Below are 25,293 nucleotides of genomic sequence, written 5' to 3' on the forward strand. Positions count from 1 at the left end.
AGGAAACTAGATGTTGCAGTGGCAGGTGGAGAAAACTGTAGCATCCCCTCGGCTGGCTGTGAGAGTGATTCATTATTGCCAGAAAAATGCAACATAATGCATTTGGAAGGTAACTATTTTAACTAGGGCTTTAAGGGACTGCAATCAAAAGTTTTTCAAACTGAAAAATGAGGAGGAAATGAGGGTTTTAAGTAGTCAAAAGGTTTTGCTTCTTGTTTTAACTTTGCTCTTCTGATCTCAAGTAGCAGTCTTGTGGTTACCACTTCTGACTTAAAGAGAAACAGCCATCAGAGAGAAGACAGTACTTCCCAAGGTGTTTGAACCACCGTATGACTCTAGAACTTAATTGGAAATGCTGTGGAGGTAATAGGGGCTTTCAGGCTACAAAACACAGAAGTGTGGCACACTGGCTTTTGGTGGGCTGATGTCTGAAAACCACGAAATTACACCATGCATTTTCAGGTGCTCATTCTTAAAGAAACCAAATAATGGCGAGTGTACCACTTCTTTATCCTGCCATGAGTCCTTCTGTGCCACTGCTTTTTGCCTTTTGCAGTTTAAAGATGCCTAGATATAATTTCCATAGCTGCACAGTTTTAATAGTGATTTCTATTAGCAATGGGAACCTTCTCCTGGAGGCACAGGCTACAATCACATTTTGCCTCCAGTACGTCTGCGTTGCTCTTGCACCGGGGACTCCAGCACTGGACACAGGTCTCCAGATGTGGCCTCACCAGTGCTGAATAAAGGGAAAAGCAAACCCATAGAGTCCTAGAAACTGACCTACTCTATTATTTACCATTCAATCAACTCTTTCACTTGCAAACCTGAAATGCTGGTTTAAGTGCAAATTAACTTGTAAGTAAAGCAACAAACTTGTTTGCTATTTGCTTACCTTGGCCAGCCTTTCTTTCACTGTTTTTATGGGGTATCTTAAAACAGGACCTCAGGTTCCTTAGCTTTTCCATGGATGCTACTGCAACTAAGTATGTCATAACAATGTTTAAAAAAAGGGTGTGCACAGGCATTTCCAGAAAGACATCCTCCTTTGTTTCTTTTTTATGGGCACAAACTGCAAAGGATTACTCCTGGAGGAGTTGTGGACTATCAGTCTTCAGCTCTGTAATTCATGCTGCAGTAAACAAGATCCTTTTTTACTGAGGTGGGTTTCTACAGCTTCCTGCCCAGTCTGAGGCATGCTCAAACCATTCTGTTCAGCCCCTTGGAATTGGAACCTACAGCAGAACTACAGCAGCCTAGACCTATTTACAGGGCAAGGGCTCAAAAACAGGACAAAGCACAAAGAAGGGGACTAATACATGTGAACATTAATTTATTTTCCTTCTGTCACAGGCTGTGACTTGGCCCCCAGAGCAGACTGTATCCTCAGAATCTGCTCCCACCAGAGCTGCTTTGGCAGGCATCTCTCAGCCCTGTTCTCCTCCTGGGTTCAGAGGAAAACCAAAACCACGTGTCAGGAAAGGTCAGGCAGGGACCCACAGCAGCCTCCTGAGTGTGGAAGCCTGCTAGTGCACATGTGGCAGGTGCAGCAAAGGCAGCACAGTTCTTGGCTGTGGTTTAGTGCAATGCACTGTTGCTCTGCTCCTCAAAGGTCATTTTGCCCAGCAGCTGGCTCTCCAACTCCACATTGCTCACTGGCAGCTGGAAAAAGTTCATCTCAGCTGCCAAAGCGGCCATGGCAGAGGGATCCTGGCCAAACTGTGCCCGGAGCATCATATCCATTTTCTCCAGGCGCCGCTTGAGCCTCTTGGCCTCACGCTCCCGGATGAGCCGGGCTTGTCGCTTCTCGGGGGTCTCGTTTGCGCGTTTCAGGCGCATGGCTTCCCGGTCCCTCTGCAGCCGCCGCGCCCGCTGCTCGTCTGTCTCCTGCATGCGCTGCAGCCGCTTGGCTTCCCGATCCCGCATGCGCCTCACTTCCCGCTCCTCAGGTGTCTCGTTGTCCCGCCGGCTCTTCTTAGCTGTGCGCTCCCGCTCCAGGCGCTGCAACCGCACTTCCAGGGGCTCGTTCTGGCGCCGCAGGGCCCACTTGCGCATGCCGGGGGTCTGTGCCTCAAGCAGCTTACGGTACGCAGCGCAGTTGTTGCATACCAGGAGGATGCCCGCAGGATACACAGGGGTGCAAAAGGCAACATCCTTGCCCTCAGCACTGGAGGGGCCCTGGCTCTGTGGTGCCGGCAGCCGATCTGCACTGAGCACCTCTGGCAGCTTCTCACTGCAAAGCAGGACGAACAGAATCAGAGGCTTGGTGCTGTGGGCAGAGTCCCCATCTCATGGGCTGCCATGAACAATGCTCCCACTACAGCCCATGGCAGAGGCCTCTGCTAAATCATTTGCCCACAGATACGTCTGAGTATCTCAAATTAAGCACTATCCTATCCAGGGTAGGAAGTGGATTAGCCCGGAGCAGTATCTGGGTTGGAAGAGTGCAAGAGTGGGAATAAACCAGCAGGCCGCTGCTCCCCATCATCTCTGAATTTCTCCTTTTAGCCCCATTCCACTGGTCAGTAGATAATCTCCCCCTAGGCAGGACACAAAGAAAGAACATTTTGGTCTCTGCCTGTAGTCCTGCTCCGGGCGTGATGAACACATCTGGATAGTGCAGCCATACTCCAATGGATTGGTGGGCAAGGGGAAGGGTAGATTCTTCTCCAGTGACTGGAGCCCACAGTGCTTTCTGCACTTCTCTAGCTCTGCACAGTGCTAAGAAAGACCCTTTTACCAGCACAGCCTGCAGACGTCTTGGCAGGGGATGCAGAGCTGCAGACAGGAAGGGATCAAGAGGATCTCACTCACTGGGGGTGTTACGCACTGTCCTACAGGCCTCAGTGGGTCCAGTGCCACCACTTCTGAGTCATTCATGGCAACCCACCTAATCTTTAATGTGGTGCCCTAGCCCACTCACTGGCCAGGGTGACCCTGACCTGTTGAAGGTGGCGTGGCTGGTGAAGCGTGCTCCACAAACTGCACAATTGGACAGCTGGTCCTCTGAGTGGATCAGGAGATGTCTCCCAAGGGATCCTGGGGAGCTGAGGGCTCTGCCACACACAGGACACAGGTAGCTCTTGGCACTCACCACCGCTCCAGTGTGCTGCAAAACAACCACTTAGGTGGTAGTTACACATTGCCCAGCTCCCTGCCCAGCCCAAGGCATGCTCAAACCATTCTGTTCAGCCTCTTGGAATAGGAACCTTTTACTGCTAAATCTCTATCTGCCAGCTTTTAGACCAAGCTCAAGACAAGAAATTTGGTGTGTCACAGGTCAAACAAGGAGGAAACCCTTTATGGCTCAACTCCAGTGCAGGAGAAAAGATTAAGGCCAAAACACTTGGATTGTAAGACCTGACCCTTGTTTTCCAAAATGCACTCCAGGAGCTGCTGGTGCAGGACAAAGCATGACTCAATTAACAGCAAGGCAGGATGCTGGTGAGGAAGCACTTAGATGGAGACAACTGGTACAGGTAAGTGGCCAATTCAGTTCTGCTTCATTCCTTCTGCTACAGACTTTGGTGTGCTATGAAGAGAGCACTGACAACAAAACCTAAGATTTTACCACAGATTTCTTGCAAAACTGGAATAATTTTGATGAAGAACAGCTATTCTGAAGTGTAATTACAAGAACTGTAATGAAGTATAAAATAAATGATCAGGAGGAAGGTTTCTTATCTCACTGAATGATGTAAAAATTGCTTTCATGTTTAATTTGAAGGAACTGTCTGGTTTTAGCCTGAAATACTTGCAGAGACAGCCTTGGCACAGAGTTGTGTTTTCCAGATCTGTAGACCAGGGCCTTGCTAATTCTTTCCCCCGGCCACCCTCTGGACACAGTTTACAGCTGTAAACTTCAGTCACATCCTAGCTAGAAGTTCAGTTCTGTGGTTGCAAAGACCAGAACCAAGTTACTCTGTGCTTTGAGTTGTTTCTGGATTTGAGGCTTCAGGCCAGAGACACTCCACAGTTTGGAACTATCCCTACCTGGTACACATGTGCAATGAGTTGATCTCTGCTTCCACACTCCAGCTGGCAGAGGGGGCATTGTGACAGTCCCAGCATGGGGTCAGCGTTCAAACTCTCAGGCACCTACATGTGGGAACAGCCACGTTGGTGTAAGGCACACAGACCCCCCGCAGCCACACCGCCCCTTCCTTAGCTCCTCCCAATGCTGCCAGCAGATCGAGCGCCCAGTCCTGCCAGGGCTGGTTTGGGTTCTTGACATCTGAAAGAAACCTCCTTCTGTAGCCTCTGAGCAAAACTCCTGCATCTCACAGAAAGGAGGCAGAAGCCTCATGGCCTCACTTGCACCCAGGTTCTTGCCAGCACAGTGGCTCTAGAAGGCAGGGCCTGTTCTGTGGCAAGGGGAAGCCGATTGGAGAATGGCACCAGAACCAAGGGAAGGGGAAGCACTCTGCAAACATCTTGGCCAGTGTGTGCCTGCTGTCTCCTGTTCCAGGCAGCCAAAAAGCTCTTCATACCCTTTCCTCCTGCCAGGAGACATTGTTTGGAGGAGGTGGGAGGGAGAGAAAGATAAAGAAACATGATGGGGAGAGGAAGTGTTTAGACAGTACCCTTCTCTCTCCCTGGAGGCTATGGTGAGTGCAGAGCCAGTACACACTTGCCTCATTTTCTCTCATCAGTGGAGTTCTGGCCACAGGTCGTTCTGCATTTTCTAATTCCTTCTTCACTTTCACCATTGAGCCATCTTCCTCGGACGTATGGGAAGAAACTTCATCCTGAGTGGTTTCCTCATCATCACTGCCACCTGAAATGTGCAGAACAGTTATACCAAGTGTCAGGGTCCTGACAGCACTCACAGGCCTTAACTGTCCTGACCAGCATTACAAGGGGCCTCTACCCACCCCCTCCAACTAGGGGTTCCATTTAAAATCAGTCTAGGGCACTTGAGTCCCTGGGCATGGCCCCTTACACTGCCTTGTTTGACAATTGCCAGACCTGCTGCTGTTTCCACCTTGCTCTGGTGAAATGGGACTGGGTCCCATGGCATTGTCCAGTCTGTGCTGTGCTGGTCTGGTCCTTAGGACAAAGTCCTGCACTGGAGCAAAGGGCTAACCTGGAGGAGGAGCTGGGTAAGACAGTCCTCGGAGGATGCACACACACTATGCAGCCCTCAGCCTCACCCCTTTCCAGAGTCTCCCCAGTCTACTACCTTGCTGTTATTGGAAGGGGCAGAACTCACTGCTGCTGGAGTCAGGGTCTTGCAGTGGACGAATTGTTGGCCTTTGGTCCCCAAGAGCTCCAGGAAAGCTGTTTTTCATCATGGCTTGGCGGGCTTGCTCCTCCAGCCCTGCAAAGACTTGCTCCCCTGGCAGCCACAAGGACAAAGAGTCAGACTGGTGCTGTTCCATTGCTTCCATCACCAAGGCTTGCCAAAAATACAACAGGCATGGGGCTGCTCACCTGCACTGTGCAGAACCTCTGGAGTCACCTCTTGGAAAGCACTTAGGTCACTTCTCTGCTTGCCTACCCTGCCACACCAGCCTCTGGCACCTGCTGGTATGAGTCCAATGCCTGGGTGTAGAAGAGTCTCACTAGTGGCAATGGGCAACACTGGGCTGCTGTCTGCATACTACATATATGCCACTCCAGCCACAGAATACCTGTGACCCCATATATCTGCCATAAATAGCCAGGTGGCTTTTGCTGCTGCCAAGCTATCCACCAATATCCTGCAGCACAGTTCAGGGTGGGAGGAAGCCCCTGGGGACTATGACAGTATCCCAGACCAGGGATAGTACTGTATAGCTCTTCTAAATTATTAAGTCTTATTCCCAGCTGTAGCAAGCATTTTGCACAAAAACAGCGCCTCCCTAAGTGCCTGGTACCTCACCTGTCCTCCACAGTGATATCAAAACTAGAGGTTGCCCTTGGCATGCTCTGTCACCCTCTTCTGTCCCAGGAGGGATGAGGACAAGCTGCCCTTACAGAAGGTGTCTATGCTCAGAGCTGGTGTTCTCCCGTGTATATGATGGATAGAAAACTACCTTGCCTTGTGCAGGAATGGCTCTTGCTAAAATAAATCTCATTGGCACTTCATGTGCTCAAAACAGAAGTGTAAGGGAATGAACCCACAGAGCTGAGATGCATGTTTAGGACAAAACATTTTGTTTTGTTAAAAGCAGTGACCACTAGCACCTCAACTCAATAGGAGATGGCAAACACCTTGAAAGAAAGTAGTTATTTGTGCTCTGAATGAAAACTTCTTACAGCAATCCCTGCTCAAAGAAGTTTTGGTTCCAGAGAATAACAATGAAAGGCAACCATTCATTTTCATATAAAAGCAAACAAATTGTTCCAGGGCTAGTTGTGATTTACCTTTTCCAGTGGATGAGCTGGGAGGCCTAGGAAAGGTGCTGAAGTTCCCAGCAGGCTGGCTTTTGGGTTGCATTTATCAACTGATTCATAAGTGCTCAAGAACCATTCAAAGCACAAATGTGAAAATGCCAAGGAAAACGCAGTGCATTTTTCACATAAAATCAAGACATAGCTTTCAGAAGATAATGTTACCTTTTAGCACAGGGCCACAGCTGGCACCAGTATAACCAGGAAACTGAATTCCCAAGAGAGAGCACCAGTCCTGTTACAAGGACAGGTACATTCCCACATGCTGAACTGTTCCAGCCAGTGTTGCTCCATGTTCCCACTCACACTGCCTTCCTGGGGCTCACCTTGCAATTTTGGCAGGGCTTTAAAAAGCCGTAATTTTTGGAAGGTTCCAAAGACCTTCAGAAGTTTCACGGAGACTGTGGGAGAAGAATTTTACTTCCCAATGTCCCCATGGAGGTTTCCAAAAGCATTTGAAGGCTTTTATCATTCTGTTTCAGAAATGTGAGAAAGGGTTCTGTAGAGAAGATTTGAGAACACAATCCATGTGCCTGAGGAGAGGTGCTGAGGAGCACCAAGTCTATTTGTCATTGAAAGCAGCAGGGACCATCATGACTGCTGTGACACCCTTTCAGAAGTCATTCCAGCACTGAATGGTTTTCGTGACTTGGGAGTGCTGTTTTTATGTCTGGACGACAGCCTCACATTGGTGGGACTGAGACACAGACTGTATGAGCAGCAGACACCACAGAATTCCAGTGCCCTCTCCAAGAAGCAGAAACCCACAAACCACCAGGATAAAAGTCCATAGACCAAAAAAGCATTGCAAGAGAAAGAGAAAGCATGGTGAAATGAGGAAACCTGCAGAACACAGGACAGATGTAAAACTACGGTGGGAGATGTGCTGCTACCTTTGACAGAGTTCCAAAGCAGAATTCCCAAATGCCACTTAGGCTGCTCGTGGAAGCAATTACATGTTTGTTTTCTTCCCCCTTTTCCCTTTCAGACAGATTACACACCCACTGAGCAGCAGCCTGGAGCCCAAAGGCAGGGCAGGACACAGACAGTCCGCAGGATTTAAGAGCTGGGATCTTTATCTGAGGTGACAGAGGAAGGAACTCCTCACATTAGGAACACTGCCATCAGTCACAGTAACTGAGAGCAATTGTGTGTGCCTCTAGCCACTGTATAACACCCCCAGAGCCCAGTGAGCATTGACTCAGCACAGTGCAGAGAACAACCAGTTTACAGCCAGCAATGCAATCTGTTAACCAAACCCGTGCTGTTAGCAGGTGACGTCCTGTGCATCCTCCACAGCCTGTATCTAAAAGCATCACGGGACTGGGAAAGGCAAACATGTAAAAATACTGTCTCCCACTTGTACAAAATTTCTTATATATTGTAATAGTGTACAAAAGAACTTAAGAAAGAGTGTCCTGATTATCTACTGATGGACTAAGTCCTACTTTGATGAAGCTTTAGAGCTTTAATGTTTGATAGGTCCAGGGTTATACTTTTGATGTTTCTGCACAGACATGCTCACAAACAGACACACCCCCACCTCCACCCCACTTTGGGTATGCTTCCATTCATTTAAAAGGGGAGTTAAGACAGGCAACAGCTTTAGGATCACTGCCATAAGTAAGAGATGTTACGCTCAATAGTGAACTCACAGACTCTTCTCCAGAAGTTTCTTTATTAAATACAAAAAGGGCTGCAGGCTGACCACAACACCAAAACAAGTCACTGTAGTTGTTTACAAACAGCTAGAGATGTAGGACAAGAGAAATCACACAAATGCCTCTGCTTTGTATTCCATTCTCCTCTCCATACTGCTGTGAATGAGTGGGATGCCAAGTGAGCAGTGGTGGAGGTAGGGGACAGCCCTGTGGCACTGTGTAACACAGACAGGCATGACTGCTAGGGTCTGCTGAGGTATCAGCCCTGAGCCCTTGCCTTCTTGAACTGTATGAATGCAGGATAACTCTCAGGTGTTCTGGAAAATAAACACAGAAACAAACAACTCCCACCCCAAAATCCACAAAACAAAATCCAAAAGAACTGCATCATTCCCCTGCCTTCCTTCCTAAACAGAAAGGTCTCTCAGAGATGAGTCAGTTTATTCCCTCCTTGTACATCAATTAAAAGTCCCTGTTCATGTAGGTCTTCTCTGTGTTCCTGGACCTGAAATTTGCAAGTCTTTCCACCACTGTGGATCTATTCCACCTGCCCCATGGCTATTCTGGGTTGTCCACACTGCTGTAGTGGTTACTGAAATGAAAAACAACACAATTGAAAGGGTTAACAATGGCAGTCCACGGAGCCCTTCAGAACCAAGGGATTTGATGCAAGTAACATTTCTGCTCGGTTGTGAATGCTGGGTGCTATTTCTTGCAAGATACTGTCCCTTCAAAATCAGTAGAATCCAAGGAACACCAAAGAGCACAGAACATGTGTGTGTTAGAGAGAGAGGGAAGGAAATAGAGGATTAATGGGATATTGGAACCATGATAAATAGAGCTCAGAAGCAGGAATTAATCTAACAAAAGCTCTTCTCCAGAGTTCTAAAATAAGCATCAGTTGCAGAGGGCACAGCAATAGAAAGCAAAGCAGCTTGTGGACAGCAGGGAGAGAGAAGTGCATGCTAATACCTGCAACAAATTTTGGCAAGCACAAAGACAGCAAGTGGTCCATGACTGATGGGGTGACAGCGCAGTAACAGATGAATGCAAGAACAGATGAATTGCTTAGAGAGTTTTTAAACTTTTATGCTGCATACTCTGGGGAGAAAATAAAGACCAAATTGAATCAATTAAGGTATCCCCACACAAACAATCTAACTGTATTTTATTTTTCAACAAGTATATTCCACTATTACTGTTCTGTTTGTGAGCACTTTGTCAGGTGTGTTTTTCATGTACCACATGGTAAAACAAAATTATATTCTTAAGAGCCATTTATGTGCTGCAGGGGAAATGACTACAATTAAAACTGTGGGACTTGCCATCATGCACAGTAAGACTTTTGTGATAAATTTTACCACAATTTTTATCATTGTTTAATTATTGTTTCAGTATTATTTTGAATTTCCTTACACATCAACTTCTATTTAAAACTGTTTTGACTTGTAACCATACAATCTCCTAGCTGATTGCTCCACTTGCCAAGCAAAGTGATTCTGTCCTAAGTGAGGGCAGCAAACCATGTTGTTGTGAGAGCAAGGTGAAATGAGGGTCATGCCAAGCCTGGAAAGTAATCCTGGAAAGAGGAGACACCAAGCAAGCCAGGGAGAGGAGATCGGCAGCTGTCACTTGCTCTAGTGAGTCCAAGAAGGAAGAGAAGATGGAGTGGCCATGCAAGGAAGAAGTAGGCACCATCCTCCTGTCAAATTTGTCCAGTCATATATGCACAATCGTATTTATGCAAATCGAAAAGGCACTTCCCCAGCCCCGTAGCCTGCCAAATCAGACCCCAGCTGCAGGCAACTGCATAAAAAGCTGCATACCTGCTGTCCCTTTCATTCCTTTCCTCCCAACCACTGCAGTCCCTGTGAAGAAGTCCCAGTAATATGTCTGCTATGTCTCAGCCTGACTCATTCTGCTGGCTCACCCCGTTCTTGGAGCCGATGCTCTCTCCGATTATCCTCGTCAGGGCACTGCACGGCATTTCTGGGCCCTCCAGACACACAGCAGGCTAGGTAAACAGAGAAGTCCCAACGATTTCGTGGCGTTCATCATAAGACAGACAAGATTTTCCATCCTAAGGTGAAGACATCACCATTGACAAGTTCTGGTATCTCTCGGTCCCTTTATTTTCTTGTAGTCCTACTTGCTGCTCTTGATGGCTCCTGCTGAATAGTTGCTCTGTAGCAACATACTGCGTGTAAAGGAGGTGAATTCCTCTCCATGGCATACCTGATGCTATAAGCTCATGCCCACTGGTAGCATGTTTGTCAGACAGCTTCCCTCGAAACCAAGACTGGAGATACAATCATTTGTATTGCAGACAAAAACGCAATGTTCATCGTGAAAACAGTGCACAGCTGAATTTTGTGGTATGTAGAGTTTTATATATGATAGTACAAGCTTCTGAAGAACATAACCCTTATGCAGTGAAGTGCAGAAAAGCACCCAGCTAAACGCCATGAAAACTACCTGCACCATTAGAGCTGCTGTAGCCCTTGGTTTCCATACTCAAGAGACCCCGACTCTGGCCCAAGGGAGACAGCTTAAGTGCATACCTGACATAAACCTGAGCTCAATGGCAGCAGTAATACCTGGGCACTCTCAGAAGCAGAAGTGTGTGGACACAAGGCACGTTACTGGCATCACAGGACAAAATACCAGACATACCAAATTTCTCTAAGAACGACAACTCCAAAGTCATTGATGTATTATCAGGCAAATTACACCTGTACTCTGCCCACTGTGGAACCCAGCAACCAGAAGCAGGAATCGGAGAGTACAAGCAATGCAGGTGCCACAAGCCACACTCCTTGAGATCCTCACTCTGGCCAACAAGGACAGCTCAGTTGGCTCTCCCAAGCTGCCCAGCCAGTGGGGCTGCGAGTCCCAGACAGAGGCAGTTCTTGCCAGTGCACTCACCGACTGTGCTAGGTGTCAGCTCCAGCACAGAGTTTCCCCTAGCACAAAGAGCAGCATGCACAGATGCCTGTTGCGTACCTGCGCACAGAGGAAGCACACAAACACGCAGACATGCAAGCCAGCAGCACCAGCAGTGAGGCAGTGTTAGGGCTGCAGCACTCAGCTCTGTCTCATACTCCCGACAGCTACTGCAGCCAAAAAACCACAGGGCCCTCTCAGCAGCCTTGCTCTCAGAGGTCTACAGAAGTGGAAACTTGTTTTCCTAATTCCAGCCCAAATTCCCAGCATGCCTCTAGCCACAAACCTGAGTATGAACAAGGGCATAGCTTCAGGCCCCTCACCTTCCCTCTGCTGCCAAACAAAAGCTACACATGTGCAGTTTCCCCTCTGCAAAACCTCCATCTATGTCTCCCAGCTCCACTGGTGCCTGGCTGTAGCCTGCCCACAAGAAGTGCTGATGTACAGCATCTTCAGCCCTTCCACTGTCAAACAAATGCTAAAAGTCTTGGCAATGCTGGAGAAACAGAGATCCATCTTACCACCTCAGCTCAAGAATGATCTGGCAGACAGCACTTGTTTGTCCTGTAAATGACTTGGCCACCACCCATTCCTTGACGGTAAAGAGCAAATGGCTTTATTTCATTATCTGGTAGGAAACTGAGATACAGTGAGCTTACGTAACATGCCCAAGGCCAGTCAGCTCAGTTTGTGGCAGCATGAAGATCAAAACCCAGGACTTGCTTGCTTTCAGCCAGCATGCTCCAACCACCTTGTCTAGAACTTCCTTTGCTACCCAAGGCAGGCCAGAGTCCCAAGTGCATTTTCTAGTATTCTGACTTGTACTTTTGACAGTGTGAATGCAAAGCCCAGCTACAGGCCCTGCACATACACACCCACCTTTACAACATTAGTTGTTTGTTCAAGCCTATCCCTGTCCTGCTATGCCAGGACACAGCCAGCTTCCCTGATGCAGAGAACTGAGTTTCTCTTCTTATGCACCTAAGACAAAACATGAGTAACCACCATTCCCCACAACCTGTCCCTTCCCATCATTCCACTCCTCCCCACCTCACTCCACAATCCAGCCACAGCAAGGGTCCCAGAATAGTGCGTAACATCATACTCACAGTGAACTTTGTTAGGAGTGGTCTGTTTCCGACGGGACATGTTTCCCTGACCTGGGAGCACAGAGTGTTCCTCCCCTCTGCAGAGGGCTCATCTGAGAAGAGAAGAGTCTGTCACACACTTCACTGAAACCTTCCAAGTCTCTGGCCAAGCTCAGCTGGCTGTCCCAGCGTCATTCCCCACCCTTCTGCCTATGGGGCTCGCTCTGCATCACCACAGCTGGATTCCAGGCCAGCGTCCAACACAATCCACAAGCATGTCACAAAGCACTGTGCATAGGCAGTCCTACCCAGTTCTCAGGCAAAGGTTTAAGCAATCCTGCTCCCTCCAAAAGATGAGTGTCCCCTTCAAAAATTACTGCAGCCTCAGTCCCAACACCCTTATCCCTCCTGTCCATTCCTGCAGCCTAATAATCATCCTTGTTGAACTGGCAGAGGAACGTGGCACATCCAACAGTCCTCTTAGAGAGAGACAAAAGGAGGAGCTGAACCCATTTCCCACAAGACACATGGACACGGAGATCCCGTCAGCCTCCTCAGACAGACAAGCGCACGAATCTCATCAGCCCCTCGCTGACAGAGAGACACAGACATCCCATCAGCTTTCTCGGACAGACAGACAAAAGGATTCTGTCAGCCTCACACTGACAGACGGACAAAGGGATCCCATCAGCCTTCTCAGATGGACGCACACGAAGATCTCGACAACCTCCCCAGATAGCGGGATCCAGCCGGCAGTCCCAGCACACGGGAGACGGCAGGAAGGGACAAGGCCCGCAAGCGGCCGGACGTCTAGACAAAGGGATGCGGCTCCCCTGGCATCAGGACGGATGCGGGAACCCTGACCGAGCCCCCGAGGTCCTGGCCGGGCAGCCCTGACAGTCAGACCGGCCTCGGCAGCGGAGGTCCCGCCGCGAGACCCGTTTCGCCCCTCGCGGGCGGAAACCCCAGCCCGGCCCGGCCCGCCTTACCCGGTTCCGCCGCAGGCGCCGGGAGCCGCGGACAGACAAAGGGCAGCGGACAGACGGACGGGCAAGATGGCGGAGGACGCCGCCGGAGTGCGCGACGCGAGCATGGGCGCGGGCACGGGAGCCACGGCTCGGCACCGGGAGGGCACGGCACGTCACCGCTGTCACCGACTCGTCCGCAGACCTCGGGTGCCGGGTTTTCGTCAGCTGAAGCGTCTCACCTGTTTGCCATGGATCCAGCCCAGCGCGTGACTCCGGACCGTCCGAGGGAGCTCATCCGTGCCTGCAGCGGGGCTCGCCCGCCCCGGCCGCCTCTGCCGGCAGCTCACCGGGGAGCCCTCGTGCCGCCCCGGCTCACCAGAATCTCGCGTACCCTGCAAGGCCAAAATGCACGGGTTTAGTATTAACTTAGACCCACCGCGCGCGTTCTGAACTCACGCACCTGCTGAAGACGAACCGCCCCGCCCCGGGGGCTCGCGGCCGCTTCTCCTCGCGGGCCAGCGAGCGCCGTCGCCGCGGGATCAGCGGGCCCGCTTGGAACGCCCGCTGGGCCCGCTTACCCGGGGATTGTGGTACCGGGCCCAGGCCCGGGCTGCTCTTCGGTCCGACTCTCCTTCGCGGTGGCGCCAGCGTCGTGCGGCCCTCAGAGAACCGAGGGCACCCCGGCCCCGCTCACCGCCCACGGCCGGGTCACAGCACCAGGCGGAACGCCGCGTTACCGGAACGGCCGTGCCGGGGGCGGGCACCGGCGGGCGCCTATCAGGCGTGGTACTGTGTGGGTGCGCATAGGATCCCTCCGCCGCGCCATGTAGTCCGTCTGCGCCACTCTCCTAGACCGTGCCCGTTCCTCCCTGGCCGCCGTTGCGCCAGGGCCGCACCTGCGGAAGCGATCCGGTACAGCGTCCGCCGCGCCGGTTCGACCGTGCCCCGGAGTGGGTGCGGGGAGTGCCGGCCTGGGTGCGGAGAATGTCGGCTTTGAGGATCCCTCCGCACGCGATGAAGTGCCGCTGACGCCGCGCGCCATTTTGGGTGACATAGAGCTGTGGAGCGGCGGCGGGTGAGCGGGGCCGTGGGACGGGTGAGCGGGGCCGTGGGGAGCGCTCGGCGTCCGGGGTGGTGACGGGGAGGCCCTGCCCCAGGGTCTCCCGCAGCCCTGGGACCCGCCCTGCTTGTGCTGTGGGATGTTCCTCGGTGCCACCTAGTTGAGGAGGGAGAGGAATTTCCCCTTTCAGCCTTGGGGTGTAGCTGCGCCGGTGGAACTCGTGCAGGGCCTCCTGCGCACTGTCCGAACTGTCCCTGGGCACTGGGCCGGACGCGGCGAGTCTCCCCGAGTGTCTGGTGTGGCCGGCGGCCGTTCTGGCAGCTGAATCAGGTCATGGCTCGCTCTGCGCTGGGCAGTGCAGCCGCCGGCAAGGAGGTATGGGGAGGTGAGATGCAAACCAAGGTCTTTCTGTGTGATATCTTTTAAGGAAGCTTTTTTTTTGATGGATGGTTCTTTGTAGACAGAATGCTATAATTAAATACTGTTAGAATTTGCTTTCTGTAGGGTTAGTAAGTTGAACTGGTTCCTGGAAGGCTAGGCATGTGTTCAGTAAGCAGGAAGAGTGTGGGGAATGTGGAATGGCAGCTTTTTCCTTCTGGTGACAAGACTGTTACAACCTTGGTTTCTACAATCCTTGGGTTAATTATATAGCTGGTTTATAATTTACGTTTTTGATAAGACAGGGCTTGGTTCTTCCAGTTGACTTTTCCATTTCTTAAAAAATATCCAGGAAGTTTCCTGGAAGTTCCTAAGGCAAATCCTGTTGGCCTTGCTTAGGTGCAGGGTTGTGAAGTAGGAAAGGTAATAAGGAGTGCTCGAGGTCCGGTCACTTATAACTAACTAGATTCAGGATTGGCAAGCCAGGGCTTGTTTGTCTGGGGAATTTCTTGGCCTCCAAGAAATTCCCCCCCTCCCCCAGTAAAACAGTGCTGACTAACAGTTTTTGGTTCCAGTGACCATCCCTCTTCTCCACAGAAAGTGTTTATCATGTTGGGCTCTGGGTTCAAGGCAGAGCGCTTGCGAGTCAACCTGCGCCTCGTCATCAATCGCCTCAAGCTACTGGAGAAAAAGAAGAGTGAGTATTTAAGGGGACAGGTGGGATCTAGAATGCTTTTGGAGCTCAGGAGACTTGAGAAGGTTTTTCTCAAGTTGGGGTACTTTCACAGGCCAAGTATGGAGTAGCTTTTTGCTCTTCCTTGCTGGACTCAGGCCTTACAACCTGCTCCGGTGCACAAGGACCTGGAAGAGCAGGCTGGCCACAGTCTAGCTTCTGTCCACTTTCCTGGCAGCTGTTGGAGTGCAGTTTTTGTGGGGTGGTAGCTGTGGACTGTGTGTGCTAACAGCACAGTGGGGGACTCCCTGGGTGCTGTGGGAGGTTCTCCCCACCTGCCCTGACACAGGTAAAGTCTGTGGTCCTGGTGGGAGGTTGTAGGTGCAGGAGTGTTTCCAGCAGCCTAAAGTCCACTTTCCTTTCTCCCATGAGTTAAGTGTGCTCGGACATGGGCACAAGGGCTCTGCCAAACCCCGGTAGAGTGTCTCATGCTGCAGAGGTTTGATGGGGGAGAGAAGCTGGTGGTGGCTTTATGTGTGATGGGGACTGTGGGCGATCTGGAGGCAGCAGCCCAGGCCAGTACAATGACTGGGCTTGGGATGTGTGCTGCAGCTGAGTTGGCCCAGAAGGCAAGGAAGGAGATTGCAGATTACCTGGCAGCTGGAAAAGATGAGCGTGCCAGGATTCGTGTGGAACACATCATCCGTGAAGATTACCTTGTGGAGGCCATGGAGATCCTGGAGCTGTACTGTGATCTGCTGCTTGCCCGCTTTGGCTTGATCCAGTCCATGAAGTAAGCTCTGGCTGAGAGGGTCCTGGACTCAGGAAGGGGCACTGTTGGGGGCAGGTCTGGGGTACAGAAGGGCACCTGTGTTTGTCTCAGTGTCCTAGGGTCTCCAGAGACCTTTTCTTCCCTATGGAGGGAAGACTGTGGAGCCCAGTGTGTAGGATGGGAACTTTAAGGCTATGCAGACTGAGGGCAGCAAAAGCTGGGTGCATGGGATGGAGAGAGAGTGGTTTTCTTTGGTCCTAGGGAGCTGGACTCTGGCCTAGCAGAGGCAGTATCAACACTGATTTGGGCTGCACCACGCCTCCAGTCGGAAGTGGCTGAGTTGAAGATTGTGAGTAGGGTTGCTTGAGGGGTGTTGCACATGCAGGGTGGGGGTGATGCTGCCAGGTGCTGATGGAAGCCCTTGTCTGGGACTTTGTGTTGTTAAAACAGAGGACTTTATGGGCTGCAGATGGAAACCAGGTGTCCTTGGAGCATCTGGGGTGGCTGCAGCTGCTGAACTGGGGTGCTCAGTGGGAGAAATGAGGGAGGGAGGCGGGTGAGTGTGTGTGCGCGGTATGAGGTGGGGGAAAGCAAGGGTGTGTATGTTCTAGAGTTTCTCTCCTGCTGCAGGTTGCTGATCAGTTGTGTGCTAAGTACAGCAAGGAGTATGGAAAGCTGTGCCGGACAAACCAGATTGGGACAGTCAACGACAGGGTAATGAACTGGTCGAACAGGTGGAGCTGGCAGAGCAGCCACACCTGCTGAGGCTTGCTGCCCCTTTGGGCCTGTGGCTAGTGGCTGATGCTTGCAGTCACTGCAGAGCATTGCAGGTGCTGTGCAGCCGGGGCCCACCTGCATTGGAGCATGGTGCTGAGGGCCCAGGCAGGGAGGCCCTGCTCTGCTGGTTGTGGATGGGGAAGGGTAGAGCAAATAGAGCCCTGGCCTGTGGCTGCCTTCAGCATGCTGTACTGGGTGGAGAGGCCTCCCCAGGGCTGCCTGCTGTTCCCCGCAGCTGGTAGCCCTGGCTGGGATAGCACTGGTACAGGGGGTGCTGCACCGCCCTCGCCCCACTAAGTCTCTCTACCCCTGTGTTCCAGCTGATGCACAAGCTGAGCGTGGAAGCACCACCCAAGATCCTGGTGGAGAGATACCTCATTGAGATTGCTAAGAACTACAACGTGCCCTATGAGCCTGACTCGGTGGTGATGGTGAGTGAGCCCCAGGATGTGGCATTGCAGTGAACTGGGTGGTCCTTGTGCTTTGGTGTCTTCTAGACAGCCCCAGCACAGCACAATCCTTGTTCCGTCATGCACCCCTGTGGCATGTGGCAGTAGTTACACATGCTACAGCCTGGTTCCCGTTCTGTTTCCCATTGATACCTCTGTATAGCTGCTCTCTGTTCTGTTCTTGTTGTGTATTCCCATCTTGTCCATGACAAATGCTGCATCTAATGCTGTACAGAGAGCTGTGATCAGAACAGAGATGTGTTGGTGAGCAGAATTCTTCCGCCCTTTCCAGGCTGAAGCCCCGGCAGGCGGAGAGGCAGATCTAATTGATGTGGGGTTCACGGATGATGTGAAGAAGGGTGGCCATGGAGGGGGCGGAAGTGGTGGATTTACTGCCCCAATGATAGGTCATGATGGGTTAGTACCCATGCCCGTGATGATGCCTGTGCCCATGCCAACACCAAATCCACCCTTCTCCTATCCACCTCCAAAGGGACCGGTAAGTTCCTTGGCTTTGTGTGTGTCCTTTTTCTGTGAAAGACTCCTAATATGGTGCTTAGCCCTGTGCCTTCTGACTGCACCCGATAGCTCAATGTGTCAGAAAGTCATTTTGGTGTGAGACTGCATGGGATAGAGGCTGTTGGCACTGCACCTGAAGCTTCGTGTTGCTTCCTGACTCTGGAAGTTCCTACCCTTGTTCTCCAGCCAGCCGTCTTTGCCTTCAGGGAACAGAGGAGTCCAGACTTAACTCCTGAGGCAGTCTTCTGACTGCCAGGCTTTTGTCCAGGAGTTGGAGCTGCACTTTGAAGTTGGTAGGCTGGTAGTGTGCCAAGATTCAGTCAAGAAAATCAGGTGAGTGTTGTGGGGTAGGAACAGCACAGAAAAATGCAGAAGAGCCCTGCCTTCAGACCTGCAAGGGGAGGAGACTGAGGCAATGGCTGTTGCAGATGATTTAACAGAGAAAGGTGGGAGCTGAAAAGAACTCCTCCATTCTCTGAATGTAGTAATTTACAGGATATCTGTGTAGACTGGAGAGCAGAACAATGGGATGGCTTGGAGTCTTAATATGGTCTCAGTACTGCTGAAGTGCTTTTTGTGGAAAATCTGGGCCAAGTATCATCAGCTCGCTGTTGGCCCAGCCATAAGCATGCTGAGGGCTTGTGCCAGGTCTGGGTCCTTGAGGCACTGTTGTGTTACAAATGAGGGCAATTCAAAGCCTTGTGTGAGCCAGAAACCTCTTTCCTATTCTGTGATACTGCACACAGGGCCAGAAATGTCAGAGTATTTCCCTTATTGGCCCGGTGCTTCTCATGAAAGAAGCATGCACTTGAAAGATGAAGTGTTTACCTATGCTGGTTCTTTAGAATAACTCACAGTCCAGTTAGCTGAGTCTGCCTGCTCCAGGTGACTACATCTGACTTAATACTTGAGAATCTCCTCCTTGTAAGCGTAAACTGTTATCCACTTGGATACTTGCCTGCATTTATCTAAGACTCTACTTCCTGTGACTCCCATGGCGGCTGTGGTGTCTCAGGTGAGTAGTCTGGTGCATGACTGATCTCTCTGTACAGGAGAACTTCAGTGGCCTGCCAGTGGGGACCTACCAGCCTTTCACTAACATCCACCCACCACCAATTCCGGCAAACCCACCCACATACGAGTCTGTAAGTGCCTGAGCTGAATGGCCATTGCAGGCAGCAGAGGGATCCTCAGAGTGCAGTGGCAGTCACAGAGAAGGGAGATGTTTGTAAAGGATACTGCTGCCAGTCTTTGGAACTTTTGGGGCGGTGCTGGCATTGCTTGCTGGTGTAGTGAATCACTGAGTGCACGTGATGAAAGATGACTTCTGGAGAGAAGTTCCTCATTCAGCTCTGTGCCTTGGCTGCAGAGGAAAGCTGAGATTTCTCTTGCTGCTTTGTTCAAGTGGTGATAAACAGTTGGCAAGCAGAGTCCACAAGTTCTGGTTTTTGCAGTGTGAACGGTTTATCGCCTCGAGTCTGTTTAATTATGGCTTTTGAACTAATGAATAGCCTGGATGACAGTTTTGGCTGACCCGGATGCTGTATGTTTAAAGACTCTTCCTTTCACAGACTTTTTTCAGTCGCTGGGGACAGCAAAGCAGAGGCTGGAGACTTCCCTGCTATGCTTGTCTGTGGTTTGGTTGCTGCAATTTGTCATCATGCCTCCCACTCTGCTTTTGGTGACATGCTGTTTGTTTTTGCATTATCCTGAGTAGGGAGGAGCACAGCCGAGCACTGTGGGTGCTGACACCTTGTGTTCTCACAGGTGCAGCAGCGCTGGTGAACTGGGTGGGAATGGGTATTGCTGGCTGCAGCATACAGGAAATAAGAAGTCTTACTAGCACAGCTGAGTGTGCCATGGGCCTTTTTCCCAGGCAGACCAAGACATGAGATGGGTCATTTCATACCCTGCTGCTAGTCACAAGGGCCTGTCAGTGGTTTATGAAGAAAGGCAGCAAGGAGCTGTGATGACGTGGATGAAGGGGGCAGTGTTTTCCCACTCATGGCCTTGATAAATGTTTCAGACCTGATAGTGGATATGCTCTGTTGATCCAGTTCCAGAATATGGTCAGTGAAGCTGCTCTAGTTGACAGGGAGGGAGAGAAAAGCTGAAGAGCTGCCTCTGTTTCTTGGGAAGAGAGGCAGGTTGTTCCAAAGGCATGGCTGCCTGCTGGGGGTGGGGAGGAGCATGCACTGCTCTGCTGGAGCTGTGCCTCTGAGCTCTGCCTGTGTGCTGGTGGGACAGAGCTGTAGTAACTGAGAGTCTTTTTCAGATTGATGAGCCTAACACTGACAAGGACACTGCTGCACTAGTGCCTGGTGAGTATGTTGAGGTTTGGGAAACCTTGGGTATTAGGGGCTGTTTCAGAAAAACCCACTGGTACTGCCTGTTGCTGGAACGACTGTTCCTTTGTGGGGATCTGTTTGGCCCAGTGAGTGTGTGCTGATGGTGAGGTACAGTGATACTTCTCTTATTATAAACAGGGCCTGAGCCCAAGCCAGAAGCTTCTCCTAAACCAAGAGCTGGAGCTCCTAACACCTTTGATAACTTCGTGTTGCCTGAATTGCCATCTGTGCCAGACACACTGCCAACAGCATCTGCTGGCACCAACTCTTCTGCCTCAGAAGACATTGACTTTGATGATCTTTCACGGAGATTTGAGGAGCTAAAGAAGAAAACATAAAACTTCCTGGGCTGCAGGAAGGAGGGGCAGGAGCTGTGACATCTTCTCTCTGAAACAGACTCCCTTTGAAATTGGTTTCCTGTATTAACCTCCAATGAACATGCTCTTCTTTTTGAGCTCTCTTCCTGCTGTACTTACACCAAGTGCTGCCACTTTCCTGATCTTTGCTGCTCCAGGAGATGAACTGTGGGGAATGTTGAGAGACTGGGGAAGGAAAGAGCCCCTGTCAGTCTGGGTGGCTGTATGGGGAAGCTGTGCATCATGTTCTGGGCACTATTCCTGGCTGTCTCCATGATGGCTCCGTGCCTGCCAGCAGAAGCTTTCTCTTGGGGAGCCCTTGCTGGCCTTCATGGTGTTCTTGGTGGGGTCTGTTTGCAGTTTGCAGAAGGGTGGCACTGTCGGCCTGGGTCTATTGGTTATGCGACTGGCCCCACAGAGGGCAGAGCTAGGCAGGCTCTGCGGCTGTGCCGGGGTTGATGCAGCAGCTTTCCTCCTGGGTGCTGAGCAGCTGTGGACCACCGAGGTCTGGGGGTGAGGCATGGAGGGTGGTCTGATGGGATACGCAGCAGCACCTTGTTTCCCCTACCCGAGCTGGGGACAAGGCATCCGGGTACCGTTCAGTACCTGTCCGTGCCACTGCCTGCAGCTCTGCCATGCCTCTCCGTGACGCTGCCCGCGGCTGTACAGCACCTGTACTGTCCCTGTCCGTGCCCGCTTCCCGCGGGCCTCGGGCCCTTTGTCCCTCGTTCCAATAAAGCGCGGGCCCGCGCCCGCTGTGCGCGCGCATCGCCCGGGGCCTCTTGCCTCGACCGTGCTGCGTCGCTATTGGCTGCAAGGGTACGGCCTCCGCCAATCACGGAGGGGGCCCCCGGAAGGGCCCTCACGGGCTGAGCATGATGGCGGCGCCGCTGCGCGTGAGCGGCCGGGGGCCGTCGGGGGGAAAGCGGAGCCGTCCGGGGGGGGCCGCTCATGGGACCCTGGGGACAGCCGGGGTGGAGCGGGCAGTGCCGGGACGGGACGGCTGGAATGCGTGGTGTGGGAGCGGGGCCGGCGTACTGGGAGGGGAAGGAACGGGATGAGATCGGTACCGGGATGGGAGGGGCGTGGGTGCCGGTGGGGGATCGGTGCTGGGGCGCTGCTGACGGCCTGGCGCAGGGACGGCTGCTGGCGCTGGGAGGCTGCGGGCTGCTCCTGGGATCGGCGCTTGCGGCAGGCGACGAGCGGCTTTACGCGGCAGTGATGCCCGCGCTTCGGGCGCTGCCCCCTGAGGCCGCCCACGGCCTGGCTTTGCGCGCCGCCGCCCTGGGGCTGCTGCCCTCCACCCGTCCGGACGGCCCCGCGCTGGTGCGGTTCTCGAGGGCGGAGAAGGAGGGGGAACCGCGGGTGGGGCGCAGGAACCAGGGCGGGAAGTGGGGAGGTGGGAAGGGCGGCCAGGATAGAGGGGTAAGGGGTGGGTCGCAGGGTCCAGGGGGGTGCGCAGGCAGCCGGGTCCTGTCGCAGTCCGTTGGGGGCGACGAGGGACTCTCGGGCAGGCATCCCATGAGGACACCCCACAGGGCAGGGGAGGCGGCTGGGTCTGTCGGGAGCGGCGTTGGAGCGGGGCTGTGGCTCCCGGAGTCCGTGGGCTCTGACCCAGCTCCAGCCCCGCAGGAGGTGCGAGTCCTCGGGCAGCGATTCCGTAACCCATTGGGTCTGGCTGCTGGCTTCGACAAGCAGTGTGAGGCTGTGGACGGGCTGTTCAAGATGGGCTTTGGCTTTGTGGAAGTGGGGACTGTCACACCCAAGCCCCAGGAAGGGAACCCCAGGCCCAGGGTCTTCCGGCTGGCGGAGGATGAAGCGGTCATCAACAGGTGGGATCTGAGGGCAGCTGTTCTGCCATGTGCTACAGTCTGCCTACCCTGAGGGAGAGTGCATATTTGGGTGGTCCCAGGTCTGTGGTTGGTGCTGTGGTAGCTTTTGGTTGGATGTGCTGAGCAAAGCTGCCGAGACCACACGTCTGCCTTGTGTTTCTCACGTGTCCTGTTTAGGGCTCACAGACATAACGCAGCCTTGAGCCCCCTCTGTCCTGGTGCAGGTATGGATTCAACAGCCATGGCCATGTCGCGGTGGAGCGCAGGCTGCGTGCCCGCCAGGAGACACAGATCAGGCTCACTGGTGGTGAGACAAGCTTGTAAGCCTTTGCTCTTGGGGTCTGCAGGGTAGTTTTGGGCATCTCCTGGGTACCTGTAGGCCAGGATTGGTGTGTAATGCCAGTATCCAGGCACAGGAGCACCCTGGCTAGAGCAAGGTACTCTTGGACAGCAGGACTCTCTTGGGGCTGTAGTCTCTCACGCTTGGCATTGTGACTAGGCACCTTTCTCCTGCTGTTTTCTCTGGCATCAAGCTCCACTTGCTGCTTTGGGCAGGATGTGTCTGCTGACAGCCAAAGCCAAGAGGACTCCAGCTGGGCAGATCCTGAGGGCAACCTCTGCCAGGCTGCAGGCTGTGGTGCTGGGAGGTGCTGACTGAGGCGGCTGTGGCAATGCTCCTGTGGTTGCAGGACAGTCCCAGGCCGATCCTTATGAAATATGTGGGCTGCATATTCTCATGTTAAATTTAGCTGGTCCTGGGACCTCCTTTTTTGGGTGCTCTGGCTGTTGGGTGATGCCTGCTGCCCTGGTTCAGCTGTCTGTGTTCCAGCTGGGATGCCTCTTGGAGTCAACCTGGGCAAGAACAAGAGCTCTACTGATGCTGCAGCTGACTATGTGGCTGGGGTCCGGACACTGGGTCCTTTGGCTGACTACCTAGTTGTGAACGTGTCCAGCCCAAACACCCCAGGGCTGCGGGACCTCCAGGGCAAGGCTGAGCTGCGGGACCTGCTGAGCAAGGTGGGTGCCTCCCCCCAGGCAGCCTAAACCACAGCTACAGCACTGGATGCCTCCCATCCCCTGGCAGCATCTGCACTGCTGCAGCCAGTGGATTTACCCCAGAACAGGGAGGAGTGGGGTGGCTTTCCAGAGTGGTGGGCAGGACCACTGAGATGTCCCTTGATCAGCTGCTGCCATGGGGTGTACTGGGGCAAAGGGCTCAGGAGCAGTGAGGCATTGCCCTCCACTTGCTCCTGAAAGAGGCAGCGAGCCGTCCACCCCACTACTTCAGGCATCACTGGGGTCCTGTGCCTGCTGTGTGCACCAGGCCCTGTGCCAAGGGTGCCTTTCCAGTCTTTGGTGCCATGTAGAGGAGCAGGCCCTGTCCCTATACTGCCTGTGTTGGTGGGTGTCCTTAGCTCCTCGTTGGGGCAGGAGGCATCTCCCTGCCATGCACTGCCACGTGCACCGACAGGTGCTGGTGGAGAGGGACCTGCTGCCCTGCGAGCGTAAGCCAGCCGTGCTGGTGAAGATTGCCCCTGACCTCACGGCACAGGACAAGCAGGACATCGCCAGCGTTGTCTGTGAGGTGAGAAGGCAGGAAGGGGAGGCCACCAGAGGCAGGACTGTGGTGGTCCTGGCAAGTCACCTCTCTGAAGGACAGGTACACCTGCAGCTCTCTTGCTGCTGTAGGGATGGTGTCCTGGGTAAGTCAGAGTCTGTGCGGGCCCATGTGTGTCACCCAGGCATTGTGTGACACAGACAGTCCAGGCAGTGAGGGGTAGCTTTGTCCCCAGGCATGTTTCTGGGTTGTGTGCTGGGTGGTCCTGACCTGGTGGGAGGGGAGGGGAGGGGAGGGCTGTTTGCAGAAGCTGTGTCCTCACACTACTGCCCCTGCAGCTAGGTGTGGATGGGCTGATAGTCAGCAATACCACTGTGAGCCGCCCCAGCGGCCTCCGGAGCAGGCAGCGCATGGAGCCTGGGGGCCTCAGTGGGAAGCCTCTACGGGAGCTCTCCACACAGATCATCAGGGAGATGTACGCTCTCACTCAAGGTGATGGGAGAACAGGGCTTGGGGGCACATGCCAGTGTTGCCTGTGCCATCCTGACCCTGTGCCTGCCCACAGGCCGGGTGCCCATTATTGGTGTGGGTGGGGTGAGCAATGGGCAGGATGCCCTGGAGAAGATCCGTGCCGGAGCCTCGCTTGTGCAGCTGTACACAGCACTTGTGTACCACGGGCCGCCAGTGGTGGGGACAGTGAAGCGGGAACTGGAGGAGCTGCTGAGGTGCGTGGAGGCCAGGCATGTCCCCAGAGACCCCCTGGGCCTAGGGGAGCTCTGGACAGCTGTATGCTGGTGCCCAAGCAGTGGCACTGTGGGGCTGAGCCACAGTACCAGCCCAGTGCCACCACACACTGTCCCTGGTTAGGGAGCAGGGCTTCAAGAACGTCATGGAGGCCGTTGGAGCAGATCACCGGTGCGGACATGCTGCAGAATGAAGGTCTAGCTGGGAGGAGCCATGGCCAGGCAGAGATGGGTCTGACAATTCCAGAGCTGGGTGGGCTGGGACTGAGACGAGGTCCTGGTTCCAGCCCCTGGGACAGTCTGATGAAGCAGGGGCTGCACTGGTGGGGAGCAGGGGATGCGGCCTTCACAACAGTGCTGCTTTTCAGGGCTGTGTTTTGGCTTCCCTGTGGACAGCACAACTGAGTGTCAATAAACATTTGGCTTACCTGGTCCTGTGTACTGCTCTGGGGACACCCCAGGGCCTGGAGTGATGCAGCCTAGCTCTCCTCAGCTGAGCAGGATCAGTTCTTTCAGCGTTGCTCCCACTTTTCCTGGTGGGAGAAGCTACTAGGGTAGCTGAGCTCTGGGATGGACTGACAAGTGCACCAGGCCTACCCTGGCAGAGACCTCTGCCCAAGGCTGGGCCCTTGGCAGGGAGGGAAGGTGGTGGTGCTGGGTGCCAGTATGCAGCCGTTTGGAGATGGCTGCAGTCATGCCCTGTCAGTTGTGGAAAGGGCCTGATCAAAGGTGCTTCTGTCTGTTGGTTTTGTCTCTGGGACCTCTGGTGCTGACTTTTCTTTCACCCTGAACT

The 25,293-nt window shown here is 53.1% G+C and overlaps 3 protein-coding genes across 16 annotated transcripts; 2 read left to right on the plus strand and 1 right to left on the minus strand.

The window, feature by feature from the left end:
* Positions 1 to 1,316: 1,316 nt before the first annotated feature.
* Positions 1,317 to 13,804, minus strand: ZNF821 (zinc finger protein 821). Of its 7 annotated transcripts, none has more exons than XM_048316355.1 (9): positions 13,614 to 13,804; positions 13,275 to 13,427; positions 12,089 to 12,180; positions 9,967 to 10,050; positions 5,213 to 8,628; positions 4,635 to 4,777; positions 3,994 to 4,098; positions 2,943 to 3,109; positions 1,317 to 2,233 (listed from the first exon to the last, which is right to left on the minus strand). In XM_048316355.1, the coding sequence occupies exons 5-9, from the start codon at positions 5,388 to 5,390 to the stop codon at positions 1,579 to 1,581; spliced, it is 1,248 nt and encodes a 415-aa protein (XP_048172312.1). In that variant the 5' UTR covers positions 5,391 to 8,628; positions 9,967 to 10,050; positions 12,089 to 12,180; positions 13,275 to 13,427; positions 13,614 to 13,804; the 3' UTR covers positions 1,317 to 1,578. The 7 variants fall into 7 exon arrangements, with proteins under 7 accessions (XP_048172312.1, XP_048172314.1, XP_048172313.1 ...); XM_048316357.1 differs by having other exon boundaries at positions 9,863 to 10,050; XM_048316356.1 differs by having other exon boundaries at positions 9,967 to 10,116.
* A 76-nt stretch (positions 13,805 to 13,880) lies between these two features.
* Positions 13,881 to 21,135, plus strand: IST1 (IST1 factor associated with ESCRT-III). Of its 8 annotated transcripts, XR_007206270.1 has the most exons (11): positions 14,176 to 14,470; positions 15,071 to 15,170; positions 15,759 to 15,939; positions 16,180 to 16,267; positions 16,549 to 16,632; positions 17,016 to 17,126; positions 17,437 to 17,643; positions 17,733 to 17,996; positions 18,716 to 18,808; positions 19,939 to 19,984; positions 20,150 to 20,201. XR_007206270.1 is itself a non-coding variant. In XM_048316365.1 (10 exons), exons 2-10 carry the CDS (start codon positions 15,083 to 15,085, stop codon positions 20,347 to 20,349), a joined length of 1,098 nt encoding a protein of 365 aa, XP_048172322.1. In that variant the 5' UTR covers positions 13,881 to 14,131; positions 15,071 to 15,082; the 3' UTR covers positions 20,350 to 21,135. The 8 variants fall into 8 exon arrangements, 7 of the variants coding, with proteins under 7 accessions (XP_048172322.1, XP_048172323.1, XP_048172321.1 ...); XM_048316365.1 differs by lacking the exons at positions 14,176 to 14,470; positions 17,733 to 17,996 and adding an exon at positions 13,881 to 14,131 and having other exon boundaries at positions 20,150 to 21,135; XM_048316366.1 differs by lacking the exons at positions 14,176 to 14,470; positions 17,733 to 17,996 and adding an exon at positions 13,881 to 14,110 and having other exon boundaries at positions 15,049 to 15,170; positions 20,150 to 21,135.
* Positions 20,826 to 24,846, plus strand: DHODH (dihydroorotate dehydrogenase (quinone)). Its single transcript, XM_048316354.1, is given in 14 exon segments — positions 20,826 to 20,888; positions 20,890 to 20,904; positions 20,906 to 20,950; positions 20,952 to 21,052; positions 21,054 to 21,205; positions 21,208 to 21,263; positions 21,505 to 21,693; positions 22,000 to 22,199; positions 22,424 to 22,506; positions 23,029 to 23,216; positions 23,671 to 23,784; positions 24,096 to 24,249; positions 24,323 to 24,482; positions 24,625 to 24,846. Coding segments are annotated over 14 exon segments (1,590 nt in total). The 3' UTR covers positions 24,695 to 24,846.
* Positions 24,847 to 25,293: the final 447 nt, after the last annotated feature.

The sequence above is a fragment of the Corvus hawaiiensis genome, chromosome 12, assembly GCF_020740725.1.
Source record: "Corvus hawaiiensis isolate bCorHaw1 chromosome 12, bCorHaw1.pri.cur, whole genome shotgun sequence".
NCBI classification, from domain to species: domain Eukaryota; kingdom Metazoa; phylum Chordata; class Aves; order Passeriformes; family Corvidae; genus Corvus; species Corvus hawaiiensis.

Bases quoted from the DNA above. Each gene is read 5' to 3' on its own strand.
- ZNF821 (XM_048316360.1), bottom strand. From the start codon at position 5,390: ATGGAAGCAATGGAACAGCACCAGTCTGACTCTTTGTCCTTGTGGCTG. The intron at 3,110-3,993 runs GTAGGGATAGTT...GTTGTTTTGCAG, and splicing joins TCATTGCACATGTGTACCAG to CACACTGGAGCGGTGGTGAG. The intron at 2,234-2,942 runs GTCAGGGTCACC...CCTGCTTTGCAG, and splicing joins AGCCACGCCACCTTCAACAG to TGAGAAGCTGCCAGAGGTGC.
- IST1 (XM_048316363.1), top strand. From the start codon at position 14,429: ATGGCTCGCTCTGCGCTGGGCAGTGCAGCCGCCGGCAAGGAG. The intron at 15,171-15,758 runs GTGAGTATTTAA...TGTGTGCTGCAG, and splicing joins GCTACTGGAGAAAAAGAAGA to CTGAGTTGGCCCAGAAGGCA. The intron at 17,644-18,715 runs GTAAGTTCCTTG...CTCTCTGTACAG, and splicing joins ATCCACCTCCAAAGGGACCG to GAGAACTTCAGTGGCCTGCC.